Source organism: Aquarana catesbeiana, linkage group LG07 (assembly GCF_042186555.1).
Source record: "Aquarana catesbeiana isolate 2022-GZ linkage group LG07, ASM4218655v1, whole genome shotgun sequence".
Lineage (NCBI taxonomy): Eukaryota > Metazoa > Chordata > Amphibia > Anura > Ranidae > Aquarana > Aquarana catesbeiana.
In genome coordinates, this window is record NC_133330.1 from 111,734,193 (window position 1) to 111,757,434 (window position 23,242).

The window sequence follows — 23,242 nt, forward strand, 5'->3', positions numbered from 1 at the left end:
CAGGAAACGCATGAAAAAGGCAGTGAAGGTTCCAAGGAACCTAAGAAAAAACAGATCAGCTGACTCTACTAGAGGTAGCTTGAAAGAGGCACAAATCATCTCTGTAAGAGGTTTGTACCAGCAATTTCTCAGATTGCGAGGCTGAAAAAAAGTTCAACTCCAGTTGTCTCCTCTGCAGAGAAGTACTCGGTTTGCCTTTCTTCCCATTTACCTGAGGGTAATCCTTTATCCTCTACCCACTGTTCCCTTGAGAGGGATCTAACACGCTTCCCATCCTTGGATAGCAGATGCGATTAAAGTCGCTAATTTTCCTTCTAGGCCCTGCAGGGCGGAGGAAAAACGCATTTTCAATCATGTATACAGGGGCTGAATGTTTTCTCCTCTTAGGCTCAGTTTCCACTATTGCAACCCCAAAGTTGCGTGATTTTACCGTGATCTTTTGCCGCCAAGAATACGTCGGGCGCGATTGTGATGCGACAGGAAACCATGCCTGTGTATTCTAGAGGTCTATGGACCTCAAGTCGCATCAAAGCAGTGCAGGGACTACCTTGAAGTCGCACAGATCTGAACAGTACTCCTTGGAAATTATGCCCTAGAGTCTGACGGTGGAGGCCGTCACTGCTGCCTAGAGGCAGCTGCCCCTGCGCAGGGGAAGGAATCCGTTTAAGTGACTTGTCCAAGGTCACAAGGAGCCAACGTGAGGACGAGGTCCCACGTCTTTCAGGAAGCCTCCCATGGCTACGCTGGCCATCAGAGTAGATAACCTGTGAGGAGTGGCTCCTTCACTAGTGAACGTGGATCTGAATCCATGTCTGTCAGGAAGTCTCCCATGGCTGCACTGGCCGTCAGAGTATTTAACCTGTGAGCTGTTGTGGCTTCACTTTAAATAAAAGGACATTTATACCTTCTTTTGGACAAAAGAGCTTAACTGCTAGAAATCATTTGGATGTATTTCACCAAACCTTCCCCAATGAAAAGGGAAACTAGTCAGACACCCTTTTTTGCAAGATGCTTCGGCTGACCAACCCTTTTAACCACAGGGTCCTAAGCATGTGTTTTAGCACAAGCGAGCACAAGCGCAAGGCGAGACGCCTGGTGGATAGGGTCTTTTATGGCATCTATGGCAAAACATAGCGCCATTGCAATTATGCATCTTTATTGATGCTGGAAATCGCAGCGTCTACTGCTGGTACATTCCAACCTTTGTGAATTTTTCCTCCATGATAGAGAACTGAGAAACTCTTCGGAGGGAAAAAATGCTTATCCAGATGATCCCATTCAGCATAAATAAGCACTGTGAAAGGTTTTTTGTTTTTTTTTTTAAAAACAAAAAAAAAAGAAGGGACCTGGACTTTCAGCTTACTCTGTTAGGAGTAGTATAAAAAGTGGAATGAACCATCTCTGTAAGAGTTTGTATCATCAATTTGTCAGATTGTGAGGTTGCATAAGGTTCATCAACTCTTGTTTCCTCCGCAGAGGAAAATTTGGCTTGTTTTTCCCCATGATCACCTGAGGATAACACCTCATCCTGTGCCCACTGTTCCCTTGGAAAAAGGGGTTTGAGGTGGGGGAGGGGGATCTAGCATGCTTCCTATCCTCTTGGATAGCGGATGCGATTAAAGCCGCTGATCTTCCTTCTAAGCCCAACAGGGCAGAGGAGAATGCATCTTCAGTCACATACACAGGGGCTGAAGTGTGAGAAGCAGTTGCACCACCAATTGCTTCCAATGATTCACCCTGGCTTGCCATGTCAGGTATCTCTGGAGAGGATGACAGTGTGGAGGCATGACTGGAGTTCCCAGCGCCTGGGGGTGGAATCCTTGGTACTTTTGTGGTACACTGGAAATCAAATGTGCTAACCACAACAGCAGAGGCATTTTAACAAATTATGGTATTAGCTGAACAATAGTTTTAGCAAAAGAAAACAATGTTGCCATAAGGATCAGCCTTTGATGCTGAGTACCATAATATTTCCTGTGCTGAAAATATCTGTTTACACACCTTTACATGCCCAGCGCTCCTGTGTCTCTTAGTGTGACAGACTTCTGTCTTCAGCATATGAACTGAGAGCATCTGTGTTAAGCCTCAGGTGAGAACCCGATTACACATAAGTGTCAGCTGTTACCGCACCTCTCCAGGAGGAGAGGGGAGGGGGAGGGAAATTTTTATCAGCAGTGTTTGTTAGGCTCCTAGTTTTAAAGGAAGACTTCACTTTATACAAAAAAATGCAAATGGCTGGTTTTGTGTGTTCATAAACTACTGCTGTAACCCCTTTGGACCGGTATAGCACCCCTCAGGAACAACTTTAGGTAGTATGAAAAACCAAAAAGAGTCCTGGTTCCTAGGGTCCAGCTCTCAAAGAGAAGCTTACAGGCAAAACCTCGTTCTTCAATGCGAGGCCCAGGTACCATCCTATGGTCTCAGTGGCGAGGATGGATCCGGTTGTGGAGGTTTTTTAAATCCAGCATGGATCCCTCCCTGGAGCTCCTCAGAGCACATCTTCACTCGTGACCAACACCTTAGACACTGGCGAAAAAACTGAGGACTCCTGGAAGGAGGAGGGGTTATATAGGGGAGTCATCTTCTTGTATACCAGTGTCAACACCTGAAGGTAGGCCCATAACCCACCACCAAGTAATTACTTGAGGCCCTGTGTCCTATGATGTACGATAAAGAAATAAATAAAAAATGAATCTCAAATACTCCCTATAGACGTTACTGCCCCTACTGCCGCACAGAAGGCTCTCCTCCCCCTGGTGAGGACCGACCAAGTTAAATATTTGGGTGTACAGTGCTCCCGCTCCCTTGCAGACTACACACGGTTAAATTTGGAACCACTATATCAGGGATATGCAATTAGTGGACCTCCAGCTGTTGCAGAACTACAAGTTCCATGAGGCAAAGCAAGACTCTGACAGCCACAAGTATGACACCTAGAGGCAGAGGCAAATCCCTGCACTATATGATCATCTTAAAGCGGGGGTTCACCCACACCGCCAAAAAAAAAAAATATTAAAAGCAAGCAGCTACAAATACTACAGCTGCTGACTTTTAATACATGGCCACTTACCTGTCCCAGGGTCCAGCGATGTCGGCAGGGGACGCGGAGAACCTGCTCGGTTCTCGGCAGCTGCTACCGCCATCCTAGGTGAGAGAATCAGGAAGTGAAGCGTTGCGGCTTCACTTCCTGGTTCCCTACTGCGCATGCGCGAGTCGCGCTGCGCGTTCCAAGTGGTCCCCGCTCTCTCCTGGGAGCTGTGTGTTCCCAGGAGACAGCGCAGTGGGGACAGGAAGAAGCGTAGACTCCCATGGGAGTCTATGCCGGAAGTGGGTGCAAATACCTGTCTTAGACAGGTATCTGCACCCCCCTCCCTCCTGAAAGGTGCCAAATGTGACACCGGAGGGGGGGAGGGTTCCGAAAAGCGGAAGTTCCATTTTTGTGTGGAACTCCGCTTTAAACACAAAACCCAGGTCTGGTCCAGACTCCCTCTTGGAATCATGGGCCGTATCAAACTAGTAAAAATGATTCTTCTCCCCAAGCTACTCTACCTCTACTGGCACGCCCCGCTATACATCCCAGCCCATATGTTCAGAAATATGGAATCCATTCTTAACACATTTATCTGGGGTTCCTCCAGGCATAAACTGTCATGGCAGACCTTGAGACGCCCAGTCAATCTGGGGGGGACCGCTTTTCCCGACCTGGCACTATACTACATAGCCTCCCAACTGTCTCACCTCTACTACCTTAATAGACACGACAAACGCCGCTACTCTACACTAGTGTGTATGGCGGCTACTGACGTAGTGGTCCATCCTTTCCAGATACTCTTCTGTAAACATCGGGGCCTGTCTCGCTTAGGCGACAGGAGGCATATGCTATTGCACCACAGCAAAATCTGGCAACTAGCGCAAACCATTACTGGAGCCCCGCCCCTGCATACTCACACGCCACTTTGGGATAATCCCCACCTTTCAGAACTAATGACCATCCCCGACCACAAAATATGGATTGCCAGGAGAATCATATACCTGTCTCAACTTATTGCTGACGGTGCCATTAAGCCATTCCAAGCCCTCAAAGAGGAATTTGATCTCCCCAACCATATGCTCTTTCAAAACCTACAGGTCCGCCATGCCCTTCAATCTTAATTTAATGTTTCTATTCCTAGACTGGAGTCGGTGGACTTGGCGGATGTGATCCTTGGTGAGGATCCCAAGAAATTAATTTCTGCCTTGTACAATCACCTTCTTCTACCTACCGTGCCACCGCCCACGCATACCAGCTGAAAACTAGGTGGGAAGCTGACCTGGGTGGGATAGAGGATGAGCAGTGGGGGGAAATACTAGAAGTCTCTAAAAAAGTCCCACCTAAACTGTCACATTACTCCTTCCCGTCTGTCCAGATACAAACCAGACACTGACCAAGCCTGCCCCAGGTGTGGCGATACCAACAGTACCTTTTACCATCTCATCTGGTCCTGTCCACATATCCAGCAATACTGGACACAGGTCATTAAATTTCTTCTTGATCGCATGGGCTCTCCCCGAACACTGTGCCCACGCCAATGTCTTCTCGGTCTCCTTCACATATCTGAGAACGAGAAGTACCTCACGATATTTCTACAGGAGACCCTATTCACTGCTAGAATGCAAATTGCCCAGCTATGGCTTAGACCTGCCTCCCCTACAATTAAGCAGTGGAAGAGGGCCGTGAATCTCACTCTTCCCTACAAAAAAGTCCTCTACTCTCACCAAGGATGCCCTGGTAAATTTAACAAAATTTGGGACAGATGGGTGGACGACTCTTCTACTTGTGTTGACTAATGCCAACTTTTTCTTTTTTCAAAACCTGTTAATAAGGCTAATTAGCGGACTCTCCTGATGCCTATGCTAGCAAGTTATTACATAAATTCATGTTCTTAGTGCATGCAACTTCGTTTGGCAATACTCCAGCTACTAGTGCGATTTGTCAGACACTTATATGTATCCTGTTTTACCATGGTGGTGCCTGTTGCACCTTGTATGTGACATCTGCATTGTCTTTTATACGCAATAAAATTTATTTTGATAAAAAACAAAACAAAAAAAAAAAACAAACAAATCAAGCTGTTGGAGGTAGAGGGATACGTTTCTTCTGTTACATGGGGGGTATAAAGTAGATAATATATTGGCTGCTCACTGTAGAATGTAGTTAAAGAATATCTAAAGCCAAAACTTTGTTTTTGTTATTTTTTTTGTTTTGTTTCTTTGAGTACTGAAAGGTAAAAAACCGCTGTTAGGTTACATAGTTACATAGTAGGTGAGGTTGAAAAAAGACACAAGTCCATCAAGTCCAACCTATGTGTGTGATTATGTGTCAGTATTACATTACATATCCCTGTATATTGCGGTCATTCAGGTGATTATCTAATAGTTTCTTGAAGCTATCAATGCTCCCCTCTGAGACCACCGCCTGTGGAAGGGAATTTCACATCCTTGCCGCTCTTACAGTAAAGAACCCTCTACGTAGTTTAAGGTTAAACCTCTTTTCTTCTAATTGTAATGAGTGGCCACGAGTCTTATTAAACTCTCTTCTGCGAAAAAGTTTTATCCCTATTGTGGGGTCACCAGTACAGTATTTGTAAATTGAAATCATATCCCCTCTCAAGCGTCTCTTCTCCAGAGAGAATAAGTTCAGTGCTCGCAACCTTTCCTCATAACTAAGATCCTCCAGACCCTTTATTAGCTTTGTTGCCCTTCTTTGTACTCGCTCCATTTCCAGTACGTCCCTCCTGAGGACTGGTGCCCAGAACTGGACAGCATACTCCAGGTGCGGGCGGACCAGAGTCTTGTAGAGCGGGAGAATTATCGTTTTATCTCTGCAGTTGATCCCCCTTTTAATGCATGTCAATATTCTGTTTGCTTTATTAGCAGCAGCTTGGCATTGCATGCCATTGCTGAGCCTATCATCCACTACGACCCCTAGGTCCTTTTCCATCCTAGATTCCCCCAGAGGTTCTCCCCCCAGTGTATAGATTGCATTCATATTTTTGCCACCCAAATGCATTATTTTACATTTTTCTACATTGAACCTCATTTGCCATGTAGTCGCCCACCCCATTAATTTGTTCAGGTCTTTTTGCAAGATTTCCACATCCTGCGGAGAAGTTATTGCCCTGCTTAGCTTAGTATCGTCTGCAAATACAGAGATTGAACTGTTTATCCCATCCTCCAGGTCGTTTATGAACAAATTAAATAGGATTGGTCCCAGCACAGAACCCTGGGGAACCCCACTACCCACCCCTGACCATTCCGAGTACTCCCCATTTATCACCACCCTCTGAACTCGCCCTTGTAGCCAGTTTTCAATCCATGTACTCACCCTATGGTCCATGCCAACGCACCTTATTTTGTACAGTAAACGTTTATGGGGAACTGTGTCAAATGCTTTTGCAAAATCCAGATACACCACGTCTACGGGCCTTCCTTTATCTAGATGGCAACTCACCTCCTCATAGAAGGTTAATAGATTGGTTTGGCAAGAACGATTCTTCATGAATCCATGCTGATTACTGCTAATGATATCATTCTTATTACTAAAATCTTGTATATAGTCCCTTATCATCCCCTCCAAGAGTTTACATACTATTGATGTTAGGCTAACTGGTCTGTAATTTCCAGGGATGTTTTTTGGGCCCTTTTTAAATATTGGTGCTACATTGGCTTTTCTCCAATCAGCTGGTACCATTCCAGTCAATAGACTGTCTGTAAAAATTAGGAACAACGGTCTGGCAATCACCTGACTGAGTTCCCTAAGTACCCTCGGATGCAAGCCATCTGGTCCCGGTGATTTATTAATGTTAAGTTTCTCAAGTCTAATTTTAATTCCGTCCTCTGTTAACCATGTAGGTGCTTCCTGTGTTGTGTCATGAGGATAAACACTGCAGTTTTGGTTACTGAAGCCCCCCGATTCACTCGTGAAGACTGAGGAGAAGAATAAATTCAATACCTTTGCCATCTCCCCATCCTTTGTAACCAGATGTCCTTCCTCATTCTTTATGGGGCCAATATGGTCTATCCTCCCTTTTTTACTGTTTACATACTTAAAGAATTTCTTGGGATTTTTTTTTGCTCTCCTCCGCTATGTGTCTTTCATGTTCTATCTTAGCCATCCTAATTGCACCCTTACATTTCTTATTGCATTCTTTATAAATTCTGAATGCTGTGGATGATCCCTCAACCTTGTATTTTTTGAAGGCCTTCTCCTTTCCTTTTATATGCATTTTTACATTGGAGTTAAGCCATCCAGGATGTTTGTTCGCTCTTTTAAATTTATTACCCAATGGGATACATTGGCTAATGCCCTTATTTAATATGCTCTTAAAGCAAACCCATCTCTCCTCCGTATTCTTTGTTCCTAATATTTTATCCCAATTTATGCCTTTTAGCAAGGTTTGTAGTTTAGGGAAGTTGGCTCTTTTGAAATTCAGTGTCTTTGTGTTCCCTTCATGTCTCCTATTTGTGTGATTTATACTGAAACTAATTGACCTGTGATCGCTGTTAGCTAAATTGCCCTGTATTTCCACATCTGTTATCAGGTCTGTATTGTTGGTAATCAGTAGATCTAGTAATGTTTTATTTCTAGTTGGTGCGTCTACCATCTGACCCATAAAATTGTCCTGCAAGACACTAAGGAACTGGCGAGCCTTAAATGAATGCGCGGTTCCCTCCGCCCAGTCTATGTCTGGATAATTAAAATCCCCCATTATGATAACACTTCCCATCCTTGCTGCTAATCCAATTTGTGATAGGAGATCCGTCTCCACTTCCTCCCTCAGGTTAGGGGGCCTATAGCATACTCCCAGTATTATTTTCCCCTTAGCTTCATCCCTTTGGAGCTCTACCCATAAAGATTCCACCTCCTCCCTAGCCCCCTCAGTGATGTCATCTCTCACATTCACTTGTACATTATTCTTGATATATAGGCATACCCCTCCCCCTTTTTTACCCTCTCTGTCCTTGCGGTATAGGGTATACCCTTGAATGTTTGCCAGCCAATCATGAGAGCTGTTGAACCAGGTCTCTGAAATTCCCACAAAATCCAAATCCTCCTTGTACAACAGTATCTCTAGTTCACCCATCTTGTCCGCCAGGCTCCTGGCATTGGTGAACATGCCACATAGTTTAGATCGGTCGCATATTGTCCTCGTATTGGGTGTTTCAAGATTGCAACTTGGACTTGCTACTATACTCACCTTGTGTTTTTGTGCTTTGGTTAACCTACCACTAATGCCCCCAATACTACCCTCTGGAATATCTTCCGCGCTGGCTATCACTGTCTCTGGACCCTCCCCCCCCCCCCCCATCGCCTAGTTTAAAAACCCCTCTAACTTTTTGGCCATCTTCATTCCCAGCAGATCTGCACCCTCCTCATTTAGGTGCAGTCCGTCCCTTCTATAGTACCGGTTACCGACTGAGAAGTCGGCCCAGTCCTCCAGGAACCCAAACCCCTCCTTACTACACCAGCTCTTCAGCCACTTGTTTACTTCCCTAATCTCCCTCTGCCTCTCTGGTGTGGCTCGATGTACCGGTAGTATTCCTGAGAACACTACCTTGGAGGTCCTTTTCCTCAATTTAGCTCCTAAGTCCCTAAAATCGTTCTTTAGGACACTCCATCTGCCTCTGACTTTGTCATTGGTGCCAACGTGCACCATGACAGCCGGGTCTTCCCCAGTCCCTCCCAGTAATCTGTCCACAAGATCCGTGATGTGCCGAACCCGAGCGCCCGGTAGAAAACATACTGTTCGGCGCTTCAGGTCTTGGTTACAGATTGCCCTCTCTGTCCTTCTAAGAATTGAGTCCCCTACCACCAGAATCTGTCTTTCCTTTCCCTTTGCTGCCCCCCCACTCTCACTGGAGGAGTTCTTCCCCTGGCAGCTAGGAGAGTCCCTCATCTCCAGCAGTGCTGGTCCCTGACTGGTTTCACCAATGTCACTTAATGGAGCGTACTTATTGGGATGCTCCAGTCCTGGATCGGCCTCCCTGGCACTTCCCCCTCTACCCCTCCTGACTCTCACCCATCTACTCTTTGCTAGTGCCTGCACCTCTTTGTCTCCACCCGCCTCTGTGCTGGCCCCTGCCGGCACCTGCCGTGTACGTTCCTGGCTCACCTTTAGTATGGAGGGACTTCTCAGTGCTGACAGTTGCTTCCCCAGATTCAGAACCTGGGCTTCCAGGGAAACAATGTGCTTACATTTTGCACAGCAGTATTCGCCCTCAATCGGATGATCAAGGAACGCATACATGCGGCAAGATGTACAAAGAGTCGCCTCTCCACACCCGCCGGGCATCGTACCTATTAAATTTGGTGAGGATTTGGGGATTTTACCCTGTCCAAATTACCTAACAACTAGCTTCCTGGCACTAATACTCAAGACAATACACAGGTACACGACAAGACAATACACAGGTACACAATACACAAGTACTAACGATCCACACACACTACTCAGACAACACTCAGATACTCACACTACACAGGTACTATGACCCCTGTTATAACCTCCTGTTTTAAACTCTTGTTTTTAACTCCCACTTAACAGCAAAAGGCAAATTAAAAACTAAAAGGAAAAGTCCCCAAAATGCAACCCAGCAAACACCAACAGACAGCAACACACACCAACAGACAGCAACACACACCAACAGACAGCAACACACACCAACAGACAGCAAGACTTGTATACTCTAACACTTGTTTTTAAATCCCACTTAATCCAGCTCCACTTACACCAAGCTCCACAGCTTCAAACTGAGCACGCTCAGACTGAGTCCTACAACAAGTTAAATAGGAACCTGTGAGCAATTAACCACACCCCTTAATTGATAGACTGATGAAACAAGAAAAAAAAAAAAAGAAAAAGCTATTTAAAAAGTGACAGCAAAAGGCAAATTAAAAACTAAAAGGAAAAGTCCCCAAAATGCAACCCAGCAAACACCAACAGACAGCAACACACACCAACAGACAGCAACACACACCAACAGACAGCAAGACTTGTTTGTTTTGCTTTCTGGATATTCACACTTTCTATTTGTGTTGATTGCGAATGTCGGTGTGGGTGAGAGCAAGGGTCAATTCAAACTTAGAGTGCTGTCAACAGAATAAAAAAAAAGTCAGCCAAAAAATGAATTAGTCCAATGAGGACTTGTTCTGGCTTAGCACTTTAGGGAGACTACTTCTCACTTCCTGTTGGGTCACACAGGACATGCAGTAAAAAGGGACATCTTCCCAATGCATAATATATACACATACATATACACACACACACACACACACACACACACACACACGTGTGTTTGAGCTTTGGGGTGCACACCCTAATGCCTATGGGCGTACTCGCTTTTGTTGCCAGCGGTTTAGACAATGGCTGTGTGTCTAGTTATTTTGAGGGGACAGCAAATTTACACTGTTATACAAGCTGTACACTCACTACTTTATATTGTAGCAAAGGGTCATCACATGAAAAGATATAATAAAATATTTCTAAAAATGTGAGGGGTGTAATCACTTTAGAGATTAGCGATCGGGATATCTCTATCTATATATCTATACCACTTTTTGTTTTCCCAACAGAATAAAGGCGAGCATTAAATAATGAAACCCAACTTTATTAAGTTTAACCACTTAAGGACCGAGCTTCTTTCTGAGATTTGTTGTTTACAAGTTAAAAACAGGTTTTTCTGCTAGAAAATTACTTGGAACCCCCAAACATACATTTTTTCTCCTAACACCCTAGAGAATAAAATGGCGGCTGTTGCGATACTCTGTCACACCGTATTTGCGCAGCGGTCTTACAAGCACCCTTTTTTTGGAAAAAATACACTTTTTTGAGGGGGGATATTTGGGGATTTGCCTATTCTGGAACTCCAGATGGTAGTATAGAAGTGTTCAACAATGTCAGGATCTTCTTGAAGGTGGGGTGTAAAGTCCACATCAAACCCTGAACTGGAAGGCTTATTCAGTTTAGTTTTTTTTTTACAATTTAGAATGGGGCCCCCTGAGATGTACAGAATTTTAAAGGGTGCCTTGAAGAACAAAAGGTTAAGAAACACTGGTATACAGACTTGTATGGGAAAAAAGCCTAGATGCTTAAAGACAGGCTATCACAGCTGAAGCATAAGACATCTGTTCCACACATTCCATCAAAAAAGAATCTACTGTTGCAGCAGAGATCCCATTGGAACGATTTAGACCATTTTCCACAGTTTGACAAACTAATGTCACAGCCAAAATAGGGTGAAGAGCAAGGCTCGCCCAAAAACTTGTTTAAAAAGGGATTCTAGCTGTTGGTCAGTAGAACCATTAAATGTAAGAGCATATTCTACCAGCTAAGTGGATCCCTGTTAAAGTGGAAGAAAACCCTCCAAATCGTTTTTTTTTTTAGCCAAGGAAGCTGCCTTCTTGGTCTCTGCTTAATCTTCAACTTTTGAAACTGTTAAATTGATGGGTTTACTTTCACTTTAAGGTGGGTCAATGGCAGATCCACAGTGGGTATAGGCCACTGGTTATCCCTTTCATGACTAAGCCTATTTTTGACATTTGGTGTTTACAAGTTAAAATCCGTATTTTTTGATAGAAAATTAAAGCCCCCAAATATTATATATATTTTTTTAGCAGGGAATCTAGAGAATAAAATGGCGATTGTTGCAATATTTTTTATCACACGGTATTTGTGCAGTGGTGTTTTAAACGCAAATTTTTGGGAAAAGGGACACTTTCATGAATTAAAAAAAAACAAACAGTAAAGTTAGCCCAATTTTTTTGCATAATGTGAAAGATGATGTTACGCTGAGTAAATAGATACCAAACATGTCACACTTTATAATTGCACGCACTCATGGAATGGCGACAAACTACGGTACCTAGAAATCTCCATAGGCGATGCTTTAAATTTTTTTACGGTTACCAGGTTAGAGTTACAGAGGAGGTCTAGTGCTAGAATTATTGCTCTCGCTCTGACGATCGTGGTGATACCTCACATGTGTGATTTGAACACCTTTTACATATGTGGGCGCGATTTCCGTATGCGGATTCTTTGCCGCGTGAGCTTGCGGGTACGGGGGCGCTTTAAAAATATTTTTTTTTCCTTATTTGTTTTATTTTTAGAAATTGTGTTTTTTTTTTAAAAAAAAAAATTTTGATCACTTTTATTGCTGTCACAAGGAATGTAAACATCCCTTGTGACAGTAATAGGTGGTGACAGGTACTCTTTATGGAGGGATCGGGGGTCTAAAAGACCTCCAAATCCCTCCTTTGCACTTCACAGTATTCAGATTGCCGAAAACGGTGATTCTGAACACTGTATATTTTTTTTTAAACCGGCGCCATTTGCAGCCGAGTAAACGGAAGTGACGTCATGACGTCGCTTCCGCGTTTACAATTAGAAGGCTGGAACGAAGCCGTGCACGACTTAGTTCCAGACTGTCACTAGCCGCCGGAGGCGGTGGATCATCGATCGGGCATTCCCGGTGGATCGGGAGGCCCGGTAAGAGCAGCGGGAGGCGGCGGGAGGGACGCCTCCCGCTCCGCCGGTATAACAGCCGAGCGGCTTTTAGCAGCATCGGTAGTTATACATGGATAGCCGATCGCCCGCTCTACAACATGGTACCGGGATGATGCCTGCAGATGCGGGCATCATCCCGGTATAAACCCGGAAAGCCGAGTACACACATCTACGTACGCTCGGCGGGAAGGGTTTAAACTCCTACCCAAACAGGAACCAGATCCAGTAAGCAGGGGGTTTTCAGGGGTGCATCCAAGACCCAGACAAAATTACCACAAAGAGCAGGTGTAATGTGAAGATCTTTTCAGCTGTAGGGGCTATAAACAACCTAAAACTTGAGGCAACAAGCTGATCTTTCATGCACAGACTACTAAGTACTTCATCAATAAGAGACAAAATGGTTATTGTAAATCTTTAGGTGATAATAAAAGGCTGCAATTCTTTAAAAACAAGCTTATATGGGAGAGACTGAGGGGGCCTTAAATCAGCAATGAACTCTGCAGAGGACAATGCAAGAGCACGCTTTGAGCCTCTGTGGACCAGTATCAGCAAGGAACTGGGTGAATTTGTCAGAGTCTTGTGTGACTGTAGTAGAGCCCCGGACGATAAGGCAGAGCACACAGCCTAACTTGGCAGAGCTGAGGAATCCAGTGACAGGTGGACCCTATAACCATAGGGAAGCAGGATTACAGATTGCAGACATCGGTAAATTCAGAAGGTAAAAGACAAACATCCCTGGAACTGTAAGGGGAGCGTGAGCTGAGGTAATCATTACAGCAGGACCATCGCCTTTGAGTTTAGATACAGATATGTAATATAATCTTTTTGGCAGTGATGCAACTAAGCTCACAGTATGAAGCAAGGCCTCAGGTACCCAGAAAAACCCAGATTGCTAGTAGCTAGTGAGGGTCAGATGGCTAAAGAACAGTCACTGTAGGCAGAAGGAACAAACTGGAGATGGGCATTCCATGTGGCTCTTTCAGGAGAAGCAACAGGGAGATGCTTGCTGGATGTTGAATCACAGAAAAACATGGCTGAAATTAAACCCAGTTTATGACATCAGAGCTCAGTCCCTGTGTGTTAACCCCTTCCACAGTAAAAACTGTCAAAACTTCTCAATCGATTACCAGTACTATAGAAGGGATGGACTACACCTAAACGAGGAGGGTGCAGATCAGCTGGGAGTCAAGAGGCCCAAAAAGTTAGAGGTGTTTTTAAACCAGGCGACGGGGGGTGGGGGGCAGTGGTAGAGATAGTCAGCGCGGAACATATTCCAGAGGGTAGTATTGGGGGCATTAGTGGTAGGTTGACCAAAGTACATAAACCCAATGTAAGTATAGTAGCAAGTCCTAGCTGCAATCTTGGAAAACCCAATAAGAGGATAATATGCGACCGGTCTAAACAACGTGGCATGTTTACCAATGCCAGGAGCCTGGCAGACAACATGGGTGAACTAGAGATACTGTTGTATGAGGAGGATTTGGATTTTGTGGGAATTTCAGAGGCCTGGTTCAACAGCTCTCATGATTGGCTGGCAAACATTCAAGGGTATACCCTTTATCGCAAGGATAGAGGGGGCAAAAAAGGGGGAGGGGTATGCCTATATATCAACAATAATGTACAAGTGAATGTGAGAGATGACATCACTAAGAGAGCTAGGGAGGAGGTGGAATCCTTATGGGTAGAGCTCCAAAGGGATGAAGCCAACAGGAAAATAATACTGGGAGTATGCTATGGGCCCCCTAACCTGAGGGAGGAAGGGGAGACAGATCTATCACAAGGATGGGCAGCAAGGATAGGAAGTGTTATCATAATGGGGGATTTTAATTATCCAGACAGACTGGGCAGAGGGAACCACGCATTCATCTAAGGCTCGCCAGTTCCTAAATGTCTTGCAGAACAATTTTATGGGTCAGATGGTAGATACACCAACTAGAAATAAAGCATTACTGGATCTACTGATTACCAACAATACAGACCTGATCATGGATGTATATGGGGCAATTTAGGTAACAGCGATCACAAGTCAATTGGCTTCAGTATAAATCCCACAAATAGGAAACATAAGGGGAATACAAAGACACTGAATTTCAAAAGAGCCAACTTCCCTAAACTACAAACCTTGCTAGAAGGCATAAATTGGGATAAAATCTTAGGAACAAAGAACACGCAGGAGATATGGGTTTGCTTTAAGAGCATTAGCCAATGCATCCCATGGGTAATAAATTTAAAAGAGTGAACAAAAGTCCTGGATGGCTTAACTCCAAAGTAAAAATGCATATAAAAGCAAAGGAAAAGGCATTCAAAAAATAGAAGGTTGAGGGATTATTATAAGCATTCAGACTTTGTAAAGAATTCAACAAGAAATGTAAGGGTGCAATAAGGACAGCGAAGATAGAACATGAAAGACACATAGCGGAGGAAAGCAAAAAAAAATCCCAAGAAAGTATTTAAGTATGTAAACGGTAAAAAAGAAGGACAGACCATATTGGCCCCATAAAGAATGAGGAAGGGCATCTGGTTACAAAGGATAGGGAGATGGCGAAGGTATTGAATTTATTCTTCTCAGTCTTCACGACTTCAGTAACCAAAATTGCAGTGTTTATCCTCATGAAACAGCACAGGAAGCACCTCCATGGTTAACTGAGGACAGAATTAAAATTAGACTTGGGAAACTTTACATTAATCACCGGGACCAGATGGCTTGCACCAGAGGGTGCTTGGGGAACTCAGTCAGGTAATTATCAGACCATTGTTCCTAATTTTTACTGACAGTCTACTGACTGGAATGGTACCAGCTGATTGGAGAACAGCCAATGTAGCACCAATATTTAAAAAAAGGCCCAAAATACATCCCTGGGAATTACAGACCAGTTAGCCTAACATCAATAGCCTAACATCAAACTCTTGGAGGGGATGATAAGGGACTATATACAAGATTTTAGTAATGAGAACGGTATCATTAGCAGTAATCAGCATGGATTCATGAATAATCGTTCTTCCCAAACCATATCTATTAACCTTCTATGAGGAGGTGAGTTGCCATCTAGATAAAGGAAGGCCCGCAGACATGGTGAATCTGGATTTTGCAAAAGCATTTGACACAGTTCCCCATTAAGGTTTACTGTATAAAATAAGGTCCGTTGGCATGGACCATAAGGTGAGTACATGGATTGAAAACTGGCTACAAGAGCAAGTTCAGAGGGTGGTGATAAATGGGGAGTACTCGGAATGGTCAGGGGTGGGTAGTAGGGTCCCCCAGGATTCTGTGCTGAGACCAATCCTGTTTAATTTGTTCATAAACGACCTGGAGGATGGGGTAAACAGTTCAGACTCTGTATTTGCGGACTATACTAAGCCAAGCAGGGCAATAACTTCTCCACAGGATGTGGAAACCTTGCAAAAAGATCTGAACAAATTATTGGGGTGGGCAACTACATTGCAAATGAGGTTCAATGTAGAAAAATGTAAAATAATGCATTTGGGTGGCAAAAAAATGAATGCAATCTATACACTGGGGGAGAACCTCTGGAGGGAATCTAGGATGGAAAAGGACCTGGGGGTCCTAGTAGATGACATGCAATGCCAAGCTGCTGCTAATAAAACAAACAGAATACTGGCATGCATTAAAAAGGGGATTAATTCCAGAGATAAAATGATAATTCTCCCGCTCTACAAGACTCTGGTTTGGCCGCACCTAGAGTATGCTGTCCAGTTCTGGGCACCAGTCCTCAGGAAGGATGTACTGGAAATGGAGCGAGTACAAAGAAGGGCAACAAAGCTAATAAAGGGTCTGGAGGATATTATTTATGAGGAAAGGTTGCGAGCACTGAACTTATTCTCTGGAGAAGAGATGCTTGAGAGGAGGGATATGATTTCAATTTACAAATACCATACTGGTGACCCCACAATAGGAATAAAAAAACTTCGCGGAAAGGAGTTTAACAAGACACGTGGCCACTCATTAAAATGAAAAGAAAAGAGGTTTAACCTTAAACTACGTAGAGGGTTCATTACTGTAAGAGCGGTAAGGATGTGGAATTCCTTTCCACAGACGGTGGTCTCAGTGGGGGACATCAATAGTTTAAAGAAACTATTAGATAATCACCTGAATGACCACAACATACAGGGATATACAAGGTAATACCGACATATAATCACACACATAGGTTGGACTTGATGGACTTGTGTCTTTTTTGACCTCACCTTCTATGTAACACAGGAAATTTAAAAGCAGTTATCAGTCCAAGCAATAAGGAAGCTCCCAGCGCTCAGCCCAACCGGCCTACCCACAGAGCCTAATAGACAGGCATTACCTAACGGCTTTGGACCAGAAAAGCACTTTGTGGCTAAAAGGTTACAAGAAAGGGGTCTGGAAAGTGCCTTAAAGCAGTGTTCCAGCTGCAATTTTTTTTTTTAAAGGTCAGCAGCTGCAAACACTGTAGCTGCTGACTTTTAATAGGGACACTTACCTGTCCAGGGAGCCCACAATGTCGACCCCCCAAGGCCGATATGTCCATCGGATCGGGTGCAGACGCCGCCATTCTAACCAAGGGAAACCAACAGTGGAGCCTTCACCGCTGGATTCCTGTGGCGCTTTCTGAATGGCCCCGTCTTCTGGGACACACACAGGTCCCAAAAGGCAGCGGGGGGAGCAGCAGGATATGATGCCCTGGGCCGCGACGCTGGGATGGAAGTACACAAGGTACTTAATTTAAAGGGGTTGTAAACCCTCATGTTTTTTCACCTTAAAGCATCCTATGCCTTAAGGTGAAAAAACTTCTGACAGTGATCACCCCCCCCCCAGCTCCCCCGTTGTAATCACCTGAGCCCATTCATTCCCTCGGCGGCGACGCGCTCTTCCTTCCTGTCTGCCCGGGGTTCTTGGCTCTTGATTGGATAGATTGATAGCAGCACAGCCATTTGTTCCCGCTGCTGTCAATCAAATCCAATGACGCGGGCGCCGGGGGGCGGGGGCCAAGTCTGGCATTCTGTGTCTATGTACGCAAATTCTGGACTCCGGAGCTCACCTGCGCGGTAACCCCTAGGGAGAGCGCTTCTCCCAAGGGGTTTACCGATGCGAGAAGGAGCCGCGAACGCCGCCGGGGGACCTCAGAAGACAGAGTTCGGGGCCACACTGTGCAAAACCAACTGCACAGTGGAGTTATGTATATGTTTGTTATTAAAAAAAAAAAAAAAAACTAATCACTTTTTTGTTAATTGTTGTACAATAATAAGTGGTGGTCATTCCTTTAAGAACAAGTTGCAAAAATGGGTGGAACTCCGCTTTAAGTGGAACCTAGTGCCCGAAGGTCATTCTCAGGCTAGCTATGCTACATTCAGTCCAGCTGGGTCTGGACATAGCACTCGAAAGCTAGGTTGAAGAAATGTTCTTAATAGCTACAATTGCTAAGGCCAGCTCAGCTCAATGTAGTGAAGATTCTTGATTCAAGAGAAAAAAGAAATTGAATTGAAGAAAAGAAAAGAAAAGCTAGGAAATAAAAATAGGTTAAACTTTTCTCAGCAGAGGCAAGAAGAAAATGTGCATCCTCCTAGGACACTAGCAAAAAAATGAGGCATGCTGGTAGTGGGAGGGGTTATTCTGGGCTGGCCTACAGTTTTATTTTTTGCCAGTCTCCAATCCTCCTGTGGGCAGCAGTAGAACTTAAAAGGGTATTATAGAATTCCTCAGGAAAGATCAGTACATCAAACCCCTAGCAACACTGATATCACCAACAGGGGATACATGAAAGTACACTAAAAACTATGGTAAACTCAAACATGTTCAGGCATCTGCCATCAAATAATACAGGTTTATTTCTTGCCCAAGATACCAGCGAGATTCCTCTGCCAAAGACTTCACCTCTGGTTCTTATCTTACTTTATTGCTAACCCTTACCATTTACAAAAGTGTCCAGGCTATCCAATGTCTCCCGTGTGCAATCAAATCTGTCCAGAGTATCCAAGTGTATATTAAAAGAGGGCTTTAGAGGCGATTTGGCTGGCACCACTAGTGGTTTCAGAGTGTCCAGCAAACCAAAAGAAGCAGGCGGCAGGCTGGATGATACTGGAAGGCTAGCAGGTCCCAATGTTGACAGCAGGTGATTGCCAGGAGGTAATACTGGTATAAGCTGTGGCACATGTTTGGATGCCTGAAAGAATATAAATCGGATAATCATTACAATCAACCTAAATCACAGTCTGAGGTACGTAATACTTTGAACTGAAATAGACTTTCAGCATAAAATATTTTCTAAAAGGCAGAAATTATACTGGATTGGTTCTCCACACAAATTTTGCAATGCCAACATTTTCACTGTGTAAACGTGTAATACTTTAAACCGTGGGTCGCCAACCCATCAATCGCGATCAACCCGTCGACCGCGGGTGGGTGACGGGTCAATCATTAACACTCTGCTTTATCGACTCCCGCACCTTGGTGCCAGTCTTCCCTTCCAGCATCCTCCACTGCGCTTATCTCACCACACAGCACAGCAGAAATCGGAAGGCAGCACTGTTCAGAACGGTGGGCAAGAGCTTGCCAAGTTAACTTTTTAAGTTAACTGGTAGATGATTGGTTGCTAGGCGGTCGTAGAAACCAGGCAACAGCTTGTTAATATGGAAAGTTAATTGCCAGCATCTCAAGCTACCGCCCTTTGTCCAGAGCTGTGATGTGTCCCACTTCTGCTCCATGTACACCACTATAGGTAAGAGAATTAATCCACTGCTGTACTGACATTGACACTGCTGCGTTGGGGGGGGGGGGGGGGGGATAGTGGGTTATATAAAGAGGGCAGAGCACATTGCTGCTTGGGGGGGGGCAGAGGTCACTATTGTGCGAAAGAAGGGTTTGACCTATAATGGGCAGAGGGCACTGCTATTTGGGGGGCACCATCCACTGCTCTACTGCCACCAGCCACTGCCCTATTGCCATTATCACCTGCCCTACTGACACCATATACTGCCCTACTGATACCACCCACTGCCCTACTGACACTGTCACCTGCACTACTGACAACATCCACTTTTAAAATGTAGGCTAAGTTTATATTTTTTACTGTGACACTCGTTTTATTATCTTTTATAGTTTTACTATTTAGTTAGTCCTTGCTAGTTAAAAAAAAAAAATTAAGGTAGATCTCAACCTCTCAAAGGTTGTCTACCCCTGCATTAAAACAGTCTGGATATCTAATACCTTAAACCTTTTGCTGCCAGGTCCGTATAGGGAACAAACCACAGCACAGTTTCCACTGCTTATCCACCTCCCACCCGGCCATTGCACATATACAGCCGGGTGGGTGCTTCCTCCTGAGTGGACCTTCAGGAACGTTCCCCAGGAGGAGGGGGACACGGCGCATCTCCTATTGGCAGGAAGGCTCTGTGATTGGCCCTCCTGATCACATGATGGCTGTGTCCAATCACAGCCATCAAGTGATGTAGATAGAGAGCCAGTTGCTAGGCTATCAGCTCTCCTCTCCTCACACGGAAGTTGTCAGTGAGGAAAGGACAGTGGATCGCTGCAGCCGGCTGGTGATCAGTGAGTATGAGCTGTTTTTACAGCTTTTTACACACTGATAACCGACCCAGTGTCCCCACACAATGTCCCCAAAACACTGTCACCACACACATGTAACAGTAAAATCATATGTCCCAATGATCATCTGCGCACATATGTCCGTGATCACACAAACCAATTATTATACACTTAACGGATTTTTTTTTCAAAGACATGTAGCAGAATACATTTTGGTTTAAATTTATGACAAAATTAGATTTTATTGGATTTCTTTTAAAATAGAAAGTATTGGGTTTTTTTTTCGAAATTTCCGCTCTTTTTTCCGCTTATATCACAAAAAATAAAAAACGGAGTCGTGAATAAATACCACCAAAAGAAAGCTCTATTTGTGTGTACAAAATGATAAAAATTTCATTTGGGTAGTGTTGCATGACCGCGCAATTCTCATTGAAAGTGCGAGAGCACTGAAAGCTGAAAATTGGCCTGGGAAGGAAGGAGATGAAAGTGCCCAGCATTGAAGTGGTTAAGGACCTGGCATTCCACTTTTTGCTATAAGCTCATGGTCAACATGGAAAAAAAACAATAAGGCAAAAAAAGCCACAACAAATCATGAACCAATTTGCTCCAGCAGGGGAAAAAATTCCTTCCTGCTCCCCGAGAAGTAATCGGATATCAACTTTACCTAAAATGATTAGTATCCAGTTATATTATGTACATTTAGGAAAGAATCCAGGACTTTTTTAAAGCAATCTACTGAGCTGGACAGAACCAGCTCTTGAGGGAGCCTATTTCACATTTTCACAGTTAAGCTGCTTTCACACTGAGGCGCCTATAGCACTAAAAATAGAGCCTGTAAAGAGCCTCTCCTCTCACTTCATTGTGAAAGCCAAAGTGCTTTCACACTGGAGCGGTGCACTGGCAGGACGCCAAAAAAAGTCCTGCAAGCCGCATATTTGCAGTGCTGCAAGCCGCATATTTGCACCGCTCCTAAAGTGCCCCTGCCCATTGAAATCAATGGGCAGCACCACCGAACAGCCGGCCAAGAGCCGCTGCAGCGGCGCTTTGCAGGCGGTTTTAAACCTCTGCAAAAACTACGGTAAAGCTCAAAATAGCGGCGCTATACTGCCAATGCCCCCAACGCTCCAGTGTGAAAGTAGCCTAACTGAAGAAGCCTTACCGAATTTGAAGATTATAGTAGAAATATAGGCATAACTTTTTTTCCTTTTGGATAGAGAAAGGGAGGGTTATAACACGTCAGATTTTTTTTTTTTTTTTTTTCGCCATCTCTGTCCAAATTAGTATATTTTCCTTTATTTCCTTTTCCCATAGCCAAACAGGAAGTGAGAGGAAGACCCTGCAAATAAAGGGAATTCCTTGGGGAACACCAGGTCACCAGAACTAGTGTCCCCATTTGAAGATTTCCCCTCTATTACTTTTCTGGGGACAACCTAAAATTTGTGATTTTCTTTTACTATTACTTCCAATGAGAATGGAAAACAGGACAAATAAACAGGGTGAATCTCCCTAAAGGTCGGACAGACCACAATGAAACTGACAGGGGTTCTAATCCCTCTTTACCCTATTCAAAACTAAAAAAAAAAAAAAAAAAAAAAGTTTTGTCTTCAGTTAAACTTTAAATCTCTTTTCCTCTAGACATGAAGAGTGCCCCCTTGTCCTCTGATGACCTTAACGTGAACACCAAGTTCACTATATGGACCACACAAGTATTTACAGTGGCTTGCGAAAGTATTCGGCCCCCTTGAACTTTTTAACCTTTTGCCACATTTCAGGCTTCAAACATAAAGATATAAAATTTTAATTTTTTGTGAAGAATCAACAAGTGGGACACAATTGTGAAGTGGAACGAAATCTATTGGATATTTTAAACTTTTTTAGCAATTAAAAAACTGAAAAGTGGTGCGTGCAAAATTATTCGGCCCCTTTACTTTCAGTGCAGCAAACTCACTCCAGAAGTTCAGCGAGGATCTCTGAATGATCCAATGTTGTCCTAAATGACTGATGGTGATAAATAGAATCCACCTGTGTGTAATCAAGTCTCTGTATAAATGCACCTGCTCTGTGATAGTCTCAGGGTTCTGTTGAAAGCGCAGAGAGCATCATGAAGACCAAGGAACACACCAGGCAGGTCCGTAATACTATTGTGGAGAAGTTTAAAGCCGGATTTGGATACAAAAAGATTTCCCAAGCTTTAAACATCCCAAGGAGCACTGTGCAAGCGATCATTTTGAAATGGAAGGAGTATCAGACCACTGCAAATCTACCAAGACCTGGCTGTCCCTCTAAACTTTCAGCTCAGACAAGAAGAAGACTGATCAGAGATGCAGCCAAGAGGCCCATGATCACTCTGGATGAACTGCAGAGAACTACAGCTGAGGTGGGAGAGTCTGTCCATAGAACAACAATCAGTCGTACACTGCACAAATCTGGCCTTTATGGAAGAGTGGCAAGAAGAAAGCCATTTCTCAAAGATATCCATAAAAAGTCTTGTCTAAAGTTTGCCACAAGCCACCTGGGAGACACACCAAACATGTGGAAGAAGGTGCTCTGGTCCGATGAAACCAAAATCAAACTTTTTGGCCACAATGCAAAACGATATGTTTGGCGTAAAAGCAACACAGCTCATCACACTCAACACACCATCCCCACTGTCAAACATGGTGGTGGCAGCATCATGGTTTGGGCCTGCTTTTCTTCAGCAGGGACAGGGAAGATGGTTAAAATTGAGGGGAAGATGGATGCAGCCAAATACAGGACCATTCTGGATGAAAACCTGTTGGAGTCTGCAAAAGACCTGAAACTGGGACGGGGATTTATCTTCCAACAAGACAATGATCCCAAACATACAGCAAAATCTAGAAAGGAATGGTTCACAAATAAACGTATCCAGGTGTTAGAATGGCCAAGTCAAAGTCCAGACCTGTACCCAATCGAGAATCTGTGAAAAGAGCTGAAAACTGCTGTTCACAAACGCTCTCCATCCAACCTCACTGAGCTCGAGCTGTTTTGCAAGGAAGAATGGGCAAGTATTTCAGTCTCTCGATGTGCAAAACTGATAGAGACATACCCCAAGCGACTTGCAGCTGTAATTGCAGCAAAAGGTGGCTCTACAAAGTATTAACGCAAGGGGGCCGAATAATTTTGCACGCCCCACTTTCCATTTTTT

The 23,242-nt window shown here is 44.1% G+C and overlaps 1 protein-coding gene across 4 annotated transcripts in view; it reads right to left on the reverse strand.

Annotated features, from left to right (window-relative positions):
• The window catches only part of ZC3H7B (zinc finger CCCH-type containing 7B), a 560,902-nt gene that overhangs the window by 372,040 nt on the left and 165,620 nt on the right, over positions 1–23,242 (reverse strand). For all 4 annotated transcript variants that reach the window (XM_073592637.1, XM_073592638.1, XM_073592636.1 and 1 more), the window contains one exon: positions 18,442–18,694. In XM_073592637.1, the coding sequence (XP_073448738.1) occupies positions 18,442–18,694 (253 nt within the window). The remainder of the gene's footprint in view (positions 1–18,441; positions 18,695–23,242) is intronic.